At 35.9% G+C, this 11,155-nt stretch overlaps 2 protein-coding genes across 2 annotated transcripts; one reads left to right on the top strand and one right to left on the bottom strand.

Annotated features, from left to right (window-relative positions):
- Nucleotides 1-99: 99 nt before the first annotated feature.
- Nucleotides 100-2,124, bottom strand: higd2a (HIG1 hypoxia inducible domain family, member 2A). Its single transcript, XM_026225059.1, has 2 exons — nucleotides 1,903-2,124; nucleotides 100-1,086 (listed from the first exon to the last, which is right to left on the bottom strand). Exons 1-2 carry the CDS (start codon nucleotides 2,084-2,086, stop codon nucleotides 920-922), a joined length of 351 nt encoding a protein of 116 aa, XP_026080844.1. The 5' UTR covers nucleotides 2,087-2,124; the 3' UTR covers nucleotides 100-919.
- A 783-nt stretch (nucleotides 2,125-2,907) lies between these two features.
- Nucleotides 2,908-9,630, top strand: LOC113057620 (FAS-associated factor 2). Its single transcript, XM_026225055.1, has 11 exons — nucleotides 2,908-3,022; nucleotides 3,811-3,879; nucleotides 3,989-4,123; nucleotides 4,427-4,503; nucleotides 4,598-4,736; nucleotides 4,911-4,996; nucleotides 5,096-5,187; nucleotides 5,319-5,496; nucleotides 5,617-5,788; nucleotides 8,050-8,193; nucleotides 8,453-9,630. Exons 1-11 carry the CDS (start codon nucleotides 2,960-2,962, stop codon nucleotides 8,633-8,635), a joined length of 1,338 nt encoding a protein of 445 aa, XP_026080840.1. The 5' UTR covers nucleotides 2,908-2,959; the 3' UTR covers nucleotides 8,636-9,630.
- Nucleotides 9,631-11,155: the final 1,525 nt, after the last annotated feature.

Below are 11,155 nucleotides of genomic sequence, written 5' to 3'. Positions count from 1 at the left end.
CTCTTACCCTGACTCCAAAATGTTTGTGAGTCAGTGCAGACCATGCAATAATTATTCTGTATTCAGAAACACGTTTAAATGAACTAATCGAAAAACATATGCTTTCAGATTATATTTATTGTGACTTTTTAAAATGAAACTAACATTTATCACACTTGGAGATGTAATATCACAAATTCTCATGATCAATTCCCATTCGCAAATACACAGCACTTGAAGTAGTCCTTCTAAATACTTACAGAAAATTAAGTAAAAAAAAAAAAAAAAGTGCATTATAATGTTTGAAGCAATTGTCATTAAGATGGAGAAACAGGTACTATGCCTGTCAACCAGACAATTTTGTGACTCTTTAAATTAAATAGTGTGCATAAAAAGGATACTTAACCCAAAAATGAAAATCATCATTTACTTACCCTCAAGTTGTGCCAAACCTGAAGGAGTTTCTTTCTTCTGTTAAGCACAAAAGATATTTTGAAGAATGTGAGTACCGTAACCATTGACTTTCACAATATATATATATTTTCTTCTTCTCCATACTATGAAAGTCAATGGCTATCATCAACAGCTTGGTTACCAGCGTTCTTCAGAATATATGTTGTGCTTAAAAGAAACAAGGAACTCATTCAGGTTTGGAACAACTTGAGGTTCAGTTAATGATTGTCAATTAGATTTTTTCCTTTTGGGGTGAACTATAATTTAAATGTTTGTATGAGTGTGGCATATTGATACAATTTGTGAATAGTGCCATCTACCACCTGTAGATCTAATAAGAGTTCTTACACCGGAACTTTTTTTTGCAAAGAAAATAAAAATGCAAACAATTGGCATTTAATGTTCAGTTCATTCCATATTCACATGTCACCCATCGACCATAAAAGGCGCTTGTCAGTCTGGTCAAACAGGGACAGGTGTCTTCTCTTCACTGTTTAGGCTTCAGTGCGGTGGCAGCTACACCCACTATAATAGCAACGACGGTGAAGCCTTGAGCGAAGATACGGGCTCTCATTAGCAGCTGGGACTGTCGAGTTTTACCCCGTCTGAAGGCACTGAGGCCGTAGATCAATGCTCCTGCTGTTCCCAAACACCCTGAGGAGGAAAATCACAGAAAAAGCATAGCTATTCTACTGATCTTATACCATACAAAACAAGAACTATGCATTTACCATACATTAAACATTATCAAGTGGTTTGATCTGATAGAATCTTTCTGTGAAAGATGTTGAAATATTAAAATTTCTTCTGGCGTCACAGTCTTGCTTTTAATGGTTGGTATTTTGAGTAAAGCCCAGCTGGACTGCAGTATGGGTCACATCCAAACCCCACAGCGGGAGAGAAGAGGGTGTTTAGTGGAAAATCCACTGTGTTCTGGGATTCTCGTTGGGATCTGATGTGATTTGATTCGCTTACTACCCACCCGAAACACTAACCTTCAAAAGTTTGTGGACAGTAAGGTTTGTGTTGTTGTTATTTAGTTTTTTGGTAAAAAAAAAATAAAAATAAAAAAATAAATAAATAATATATAATAATAATAATAATAATAATAATAATAATAATAATAATAATAAATATATATATATATATATATATATATATATATATATATATAAAATATTTCCCATATGCTGTCTTTTTGAACATTATATTCATTAATTTTAAGAAGCATGTTTTAGACAATGATAAATGTTAAATGTTTTACTATATATATATAGGGTTTATAGAACATGGCATAACGTTATATGTCACTGCAAGATAATCACCTTGATATTAAATCCATGACATTGCTCAGATACATTAAGTTTATACAAAGCGCTCTGAATTTGATCTTTAACGGCGTTTATTTGTTTTGCTGTTACGTTAACGGAAGTCATATGAAGCTGTATTTGGTGTACTTGTGTAACTCACCTATAGGGACGAATGGATTCTCTTTGGTCTTCCTGATGAATTTGTCTTTAAAAGTCTCCTCCTTCGCTCTGGGCAGCGGGGTGAAGCCCTCGATAACCGGAGGCTGAGACAAATCAAACACGACGGGTGGAGGAACTGCTTTGGTCGGCTGATCTTGACCAATCGGGGTCGTTGCCGTTGCCATGATTAGAACTTCTTCTTCTTCTTCTTCTTCTTCTTCTGATGTTTATTATAGGTTGGCAGACTAGCTTATTAATGCATTACCGCCACCATCTGAACTGGAGTGTGGGCATATATGTATGAATATTACTAAATAAGAAGAAGAAGAAGAAGAAGAAGAAGAAGAATTGTAATAAATAAATAAATAAATAAACATCATCACATTCTTATATAATTCCTGTATCTTAAAATATTTTAACAAAGCAAATCTAATAGTCCTATTCCTTTTAGCTTGCTTAAAATATTTTCTAACACCATGCTTCCACCTTCTTCCATTACTTTAGCTTCTAGCATTTGTCGTTCATCGTTATATGCTCTATTGCATGCCCTACAGTTTCACAAATCCCACAATGCATGCATAATCCATTCGGAGGTTTCTTGATTCTATTTAGATTTCCATTTAATGCAGTATGTCTTGTTTTAATTATTATCTTTTTAATTCCATGTCATTGTTACGTATTCCTACTTCTACTTTAATTCTTTACAGATGTCGTCAAGTCTCCCAAAGTTCCTGCAATGCATTTATAAGAGTTGTCCTAATTATTATTTTTGCTATTACTATTATATTACCCGCAATGTAGCACAGATAATCTAATTACGGTTACTATATGCACTTAATGTTCAATTAAAATGACAAGAACACTGTTTATTGTTTATGTATATTATACAGATTTATATATTTATTTGAAAAAATAAATAAATAATTATAATAACAATAATGACTCCTGCACAGCAGGCGGCGCAAAAACGAAAGAAGCGTTGAACTCAACGTTTTACGTATGGTCACGTCAGCACGCTTTAAACGTCATCGCGTTTTGTCAGGGCTCGACGAGGTAAGATGGCGGCGCCAGAAGAACAGGATTTATCTCAGGCTCAAACTGAAAAACTCCTTCAGTTTCAGGTATCAACTAGATTGTCTGGTTAACAAACACGGATTGGATCTTTTATAGACTCAGTTATCAGGAAAAATAGCGTTCGCAGTGTCCAGCTCAGCTTCTTTAAGTATAAATGACCAGTCAGCGAGTTAACTGCCGTTAAGTTCGTTAGTTTTTACTCAGCCGACACCAGCTTCAGTTTATCTAAAAAATACAGACTTAATATGAATAATATCCTTTTGATTTATGCCCACATTAATACTTTCTCTTGTAATCAAGTGTCTTGTTTTAGTTGAAATGGCAGCTGTCAGTTAGGCAGCGAGACATTGGTTGTGTCTCAAAAACCTAGACAGCAGATTTGGTTCGAGGAAAATGTGCCTATGATGTCCAAAGTGCAGTCTAGTTTGCTATCATGACATGTTTTTTGACGGCCAGAGGAAGAAAAGCTAGTCGTCCGGAACGCTACGTATAATGCCATCTAGGTTTTTTTTTAGGGATTTTTTTTCTTTCTTATTGTTGTTGTATTGTTTAAACTGGTAGCAGTCATCACTGGAGAAGTTGACTTGTTCCTCATCTACTCCAGAGTCATTAATATAAAATAAATATGTCCTCGAATAATGACTGATCTCGAAAACATTCTAGAATTTTATAAACACACTGCCACCCAAATGTTTCATTCACTAGCACAGCGTGTCACATATTTCATAAACACATCTGTCATGCAGCAGGATTTATATTGTTTAACTTCTGACAGTAGAGTGCATCTATTTTCCTTTGTTTGCAAATAACGAGAGTTTTTTTTCTTCTTCTTCAGGACCTGACAGGCTTGGAGTCAATGGACCAATGTCGGCGCACATTAGAACAACACAATTGGAACATTGAGGTGAGAGCTGCTCAACCAAATGAATGGATCCTTTCATTCTTGTATCGTTTGACCTTTTGTATTAGGAATATTATTGGAATTATTGGGATCAATGGAAATCTTTTTACAGGCCGCAGTACAAGACAGACTAAATGAGCAAGAAGGAGTTCCGAGTGTCTTCAACCCGCCGCCCACCAGACCGTTACAGGTCAACACAACAGACCACAGAGTCTATAGCTATATTGTCTCAAGGCCACATCCTAGAGTAAGAGGGTCTTTTGGATTTTTATTTTCTGTGGTGTTGTTTTTTTTTTTTCTTTATTCCCAATGCTTATATCTGTGTACTAGTGTTTTCAATAATTATAAATGCTTAAAACATTTTTATCTAGCTGTGGTAAATACTAAAATGCCAAGGAAAGATTCTGGTTCCGACCTGTTATGACATGGAGACTGAGGTTGAGGGTAATACCCTTGTAAAACAGCAGCGTTATGACAGATATTGCAACATGGTCCTCAATAAATATTGAATAAACCGCTTGTATAAATGTTTTCTATCTCTCTTTTACAGGGCTTATTAGGTTGGAGTTACTACTTGATAATGCTTCCCTTCAGGTTTACGTATTATACACTTCTGGACATATTCAGGTATTAAAGCAGTTGAACTAATCTAATATAGACTTCTTATATTTCACACTACTAGTCTTTCTGCTGATGTTTCTTCCTCTCTCGAAATCTTCAGATTCGCCCTGAGATTCATTAGACCAGATCCAAGGGGTCGTGTCACAGATCCTGTTGGTGATGTCATGTCCTTTATTCATAGTTTTGAGGAGAAATATGGTCGATCACATCCTGTATTCTACCAGGGAACATATAGTCAGGTATGTTAATATAGAAAAAATAAATAAAATGAATGGAACAAAATGAATCAATGTATTGATTAAGATCATTTAACTTTTACACGTATTTGACCCATTTACCAGGCAAGACATCTAAAGACTGAAACATCCTGCGTTAAGTAAATCCCAAAATGTTCTTAATGGTTTTTCTTCTAGGCTTTGAATGATGCCAAGCGAGAACTTCGCTACTTGTTAGTTTATCTTCATGGAGAAGATCACCAGGACACAGATGAGTTCTGCCGGTAGGTTTTAAGTTGGATGTTCTCCTCTATTCACATTTACATCAGGTGAGCTTCTGATCTCATAACCAGACCTCTTGTCTGTCTGTCTCTCTTTCTTAGAACCACATTATGTTCAGAGGAGGTACTGACCTTCATTAACACAAGGATGCTGTTTTGGGCCTGTTCCACCAGCAAACCAGAGGGTTACAGAGGTAACCAGCTTCCCATTAACTTCACTTCCCAGTCTCTTGATTAATCGCTTTCTGAATGTTGTTGTGGCGTCACCGTTATCTCACGAGATGTGGTTCGAGTTCATTATCTTGTCTTCATTATGTGGGTTCAGTCTCCCAGGCCCTGCGTGAGAACACCTATCCCTTCCTGGCTATGATCATGCTGAAGGACCGCAAAATGACAGTTGTTGGGAGACTGGAGGGGCTGATCCAGCCCGAGGATCTTATCAACCAGCTGACCTTCATCATGGAGGCAAACCAGACGTTTCTCATGTCAGAACGACTAGAGCGGTAGGATTACGTCTTTTGCTTTCTGAAAACTGATACTCACTTAGATGTGTGAAGGGCTTTTAATTACTACATTAAAAAGAAACTATATTGTACAATATATATCCATCTATCTAACTCCAGGGAGGAGAGGAATCAGACGCAGGTACTGAGGCAGCAGCAAGATGAAGCTTATCTGGCATCCCTCCGTGCAGACCAGGAGAAAGACAGAAAGAAAAGAGAAGAACAAGAGCAGAAACGTCAAGAGGAGGAGAAGGCACGCCAGAGCATCCTTGACGAAGAAAAGAGACGAAGAGTAAGTCATTTAAGGAATCTGCTATTATGTAAAGAAAAATGCATTCGACAATTACCATTGCTTTCAGTCTTAAAAAAAAAAAAAAACTTTGAATTACAGGATATACGTAATTAATTCAAATGACTGATCACAAAAAAATAACAAAATCAAACTTAAATAGAAATTAAATCAAGCATTTGATAGCAGTAAAAAAAATAATACTGTCTGGGACAAAGTATGTTGTAATTTCCTGCTCTTGAAGAATATACTGTCTAACTTAAAACCTGCGGTCCCTTTCTTTGCGCATCACATATAATTGCTCATGATTAGGGATGGGTATCATTAAGGTTTTAACGGTATTACTACTCTTACCGATACTGCTTAACGGTCCGGTACTTTAACGGTATTCTTATCGGTACTTCGTGTTGTGTTTTTTTTTTTTTTAAGAACAAGTTGAGAACAGAATTAACATTTCTTTATTTTTTTTATGTAAAATTAATAATGGGCTTGTCTTGGACCAGAGGTGTTAGGAGGAGTTGGTTGGTTCATAGAAGCTGCAGCTTGAAAAAAAAAATGTGTGTATATATATATATATATATATATATATATATATATATATATATATATATATATATATATATATATATATATATATATATATATATAATAAAAAGGTTGAAAAATGTGGCAATTGGCTATTTTGTTAACTAACTTGAGGTGCTGTGCATTTAAGTTAGCCAAATAAATGTTTACATTTACATGCTGATTTTTCCTTATTTGGAATTTTAAAAACAAGTAGAAAATATGTTGATTTCATTCTCATTTTTCCCAAAAGAAATCAACTGAATTTCTACGTAAGGTTAGCAAACCAGGGAGATTTTACATTTATTTTAAATGACGTGAACAACGTTGATTCAACATGATTTTAGCATACATACCTGAGGTAGATGGGGCAACAACCAGAGACGAGCTAGCTAGGCAGTCAATACACATAATGCACTTTTGACAGATACTTTGACAGATAGCTTGTGTTTCCGCCCTTACATGCAAATATTGTTTAGCACTTATGACAACGAGGGTTGTCAGCATTAACTCTAGTGAAGTATAACTACACTTTGGAACGTTTTGCTCTTTCCACCATCGTCACTCTTTGTATTAAGCGGGAGTTTTCGTACTGTTATGCGTGTGTGTGACTGACAGACAGCCTCCGCGGCGTGTCCTTGCAGATCTCACAGACAAACGTCTTAATAATATCGCAAAGTAGAAATGTTTGGTAAGATAAAATGTGCACGATAACATTAAGCAAATCTCTTTGCCATCGTCACTCTTTATTATTAAGCAGGAGTTTACGTACAGTTAATGCATGTGCGTGCGCTCGTTGTGGTGTGTGTGTGTGTGTGTGTGTGTGAGACTGACAGACAGCCAGCGTGCGTGAGAGTTCACGCAGATCTCACGGACAAACATCTTAATATGATCGCACGACAACATTATTAAGCAAAAATACATAGTACATTATTTTTTTCCTCCAGTACCGAAAGCAGAACCGATACCGTCAGATCTTACTGATACTACGGTCTTTCATAATTTAGCCCCGGGGCCAGTTTAATACCGGGTTTTGGTACCCATCCCTACTCATGATACCCATTTTAGTAAGTTGACAAATTTCTGACATGTGTAGCTATGAAAGTAGCAAAGAAAGTGCAGGATAAATAGTTATTGTCTCCCAAAATAAAGAATATACTCTTTCCAGCCTAAACGAGTCATTAATATCCCAATTCGAATCCCACTTCCGTGATGGCTACATGTCATGGGGTAATACATTTGCGTAATTCCTGCCTATGTTCTACGTTGGCCGGCCCTGAACAATTTGAGCCCACCCACAAAAGTAATTTTACTGACAACTGCTTCTCTAATCTCTGGGGCTCAGGAAGTTAAGCGCAGGATTCACTAAACGCTTGCTGTTGAAAGATGGCCCAGACCCTGTTTATTTGGTCCAGCTGGCTCCAGTGAATCACAAGTATGATAAATAACAGATTGTTTATATTTTCTATAGAGTGTTCAAAACATGGAACTATGGCAGTGGGCGTATCGTTTCCGACACACGCTGTACGTGATCGATCAATCACAACAGACTGGGCCATCTGGCCAATCAGAGCAAAGCAGGCTCACAGAAAGGAGGGTTTTAGAGAGTCTTAGAACAGCTTTCAACAAAAGTTTTTGAGAATTGCTGGAAAATGAGGTGATATTATCTGCATATTTTGATTATGATTATGTAATTACAGACGCTGGAAGAAGAGAAGGAGCGCAAGTCTGAGTGTCTTCCTCCTGAGCCGCCACTGGATGACCCAGACAGTGTCAAAATAGTGTTCAAGTTGCCCAACGATACCCGCGTGGAGCGGAGATTCCTCTTCAGCCAGTCATCGACTGTAAACACCCTTCATCCTTCATTTATTTTTATTTTTTTTCTTGTCTGTAGAGTGTGGAGTACCATAACAGTATGATATCAGAGTCTGTTGTTAAAGATAAAAAAACAGGTTCATGATGCACTCTGTTTTCAGGGTTTTAACTCTGATGTTTAGGGGAAAACCAGCCTTAGTCTTTTATTGTATTATATAATACCTAATATAAAAAAAAAATGTATTTTGAACAAACTCAGTGTATAAAACTTTTTGTTTCTCCTTTCAGGTAATACACGACTTCCTGTTTTCATTGAAACAGACCCCTGAGAAATTCCAAATAGTAGCGAATTTCCCCCGCCGGGTCCTGCCTTGCCTGCCGACGGAAGAGCAGCCCAATCCCCCAAGTCTGAAGGAGGCCGGTCTGAGCCGGTCAGAAGTGCTCTTTGTGCAGGACCTTACAGACGATTGACATTTAGCTAACCCCCTGCTCACCACTCAAGTCCCGCCTCCCCTCCAGTTTGTTCTTCTGTTTGATGGCCTGGACGAGGGGTCACTGAGATAAACCTTTTACTGAATTAAAAAAACAAAAACAAAAAAAAAACAACCCATCCTTCCCTGCAGTGAAGTTTTGTTCCGTAAAATGAGTGCAAGGTGAACAGCCCTGTAAATATATGACATAGATATTTAAGGACAAGCCTGGAAGCCACAACTGTTTTCTTTTTCTTTTCTTTTTTTAATACAAATCAAAGTCGACCATATAATGTATATCACCTAGCGACCAAAAGAGGGTTGTCTGCAAAGGATCCGATGGGCTGCTTGCAGTTCAAGTGAATTCAAATAAGAAAACGAAAGGCCACAGCTTTTCCATGTGGCTTTTGTCTATATAGAGTATAGTGCAAGTCTGCCCATAGTGTGCCTGTGGTTATTCATAGATGCCTATGTTGCCTGTCGTCCATCTGATGGGTCTGGTCATGTAAAGATGTCATTTTCCAATTCTAAATTAAACATTTTAAAATGTTGTTGTGGTTTGACTAACAATGGTTTGGTTCAAGCTTGTTCAACATTCACAGTGCAGCCTGCTGCACAAACCTGAAGCCATGGCAATTTGAATATTTTTGTGGGTATGTGGAAAAACAATATGGCGTTAAATAATGACTTAAAACATTTATTTATATTTCATAAAGTAATTGGAGAGGCAAAACCTAGATGACCTTGTTTTATAGCATTAGGTCTGTTTGAATGTGAGTTTGATCTATTAGTGTGAATCTCATAAAGCTGGTCAGAAGATGGGTCACATTTCACTAAATCTAAATACTGTCTGTTAGGACAATTAATATTATTTCTTGCATTTTCACATTTTAATGTAGAAAAAAAATGTACAGTATTTATATACCATGGTAGTATTTGTTGAACTGCCTTTATTCTGATTGTAATGAATAAATCATGTCCAGACTGGTTGATTTATATAACTGTATCATAGCAATGATGAACATTGAGAATATGAATTGATATTAATGTCTCAATGCTAAAAATAAATAAATCCTAAATAGGGATACATTGATATTTCTAGCCAATATGGCTGATATTTTAAATCTATACTTTAAGTGTACTTTGTATGCTAGAAGTGAATTTAGGCAACATAATGTACAGTAATGTATAATGTATTTTGAAATGCAATAAATGTATACTGTTTGATTAATAAATTAAATAAGCACTTAATATTATAATTCAAAGCTACTTTTAATATATATTTTTTTCTTGCAGTAAGCAATGGATGTTCCTAGTTCTTTTTCTTTTCTTTTTTCTTTTTTTTAAGAAAACAATGTCCAATTTCTTCCTAAATCAAATTTAACAACAAAAAATATATTGACCTTTAAATTATATTTTGGCATTACACTTGGCATCCCTAGGTCAAAATCTTTGCAAAATATTTTTTACATCCACATTAAATTTAATATACCATCTAAACAGAAGTTTTATTGCTTTTGATTAAATGGGGATGACCTAAACATTCTTTATGAGATTCACCTTTTAACCATTGACACAGAAACCCTAAGACCAGTAACTGAACTGCAACACAGCTGTAGTGTACAATACGCTTAAAGCAGTGATTCCTTTAGTCAGTGTAGTATGAGCATACATAACACATTTATTAGTGAACAACCCTCTCCAATTAGCCAAAATAAAATAAAAAATGATTGCACTACTCAGTAAAGCAGAACTTGAAACTTTCATTTAAAAAAAGTACAAATCTTAAAAATTTCAATCAGTATACAGATGTATTTATAATACATTATAACTAGTTATATGTTAAATGCTACAAACAATGATTCCAATGGAATGAAAAAATTATAGCATTAAGAACCATTTCCTATATATAATATATATATATTAGCTTTTTTATTTATTTATTTTTATTTTTTCCCAAATACAAACATGGCAAAAATGAGGTAACTGTAAATGTGCAAGTACCAAAGCAAAATATCTTCCTAATACAGAACACATGCCCCTGGCCCTGTTGTTGGCTGGGTAGTCTGGAGTTCAGGCAATGACTGACCCCTAAAGGCCAGGAGGAGAATAGAACAGTAAACAATCCACTATCCCACCACAGCAAGAGATCATTGGTTAACAATCAGTGGCATCTATGGAGCAATCAACGAATCACAAACCCTAAAGTATTTAGCTGCTTATTGGAACACAATTCTCCACCACACAAGCTGTGAGATTATTTATTAGTTGAATCACAGAAAGACTACAAGATTCTATTTATTTCATAACTCATGATTTTTTCTCTTTTTCTGTTTTCTTTTTAGTAACTCAATACAGGTAACACTGAGGTTTTCAAGGAATCTTGGTTATTATGAAAAAAATTCCTTTATAAATCTAAATAAGGATACATTAGAAATAGCCCACAGCCAGTTACCTCAAGCAAAAGTGCTTGCGTGTATATCAACAACTTATTTTGAAACCATAACAGTTACAGATAATC

This window comes from Carassius auratus, chromosome 39 (genome assembly GCF_003368295.1).
Source record: "Carassius auratus strain Wakin chromosome 39, ASM336829v1, whole genome shotgun sequence".
NCBI lineage: Eukaryota > Metazoa > Chordata > Actinopteri > Cypriniformes > Cyprinidae > Carassius > Carassius auratus.
Note: the sequence above shows the minus strand (reverse complement) of the source record. Positions and strands in the feature narration are given on the sequence as shown.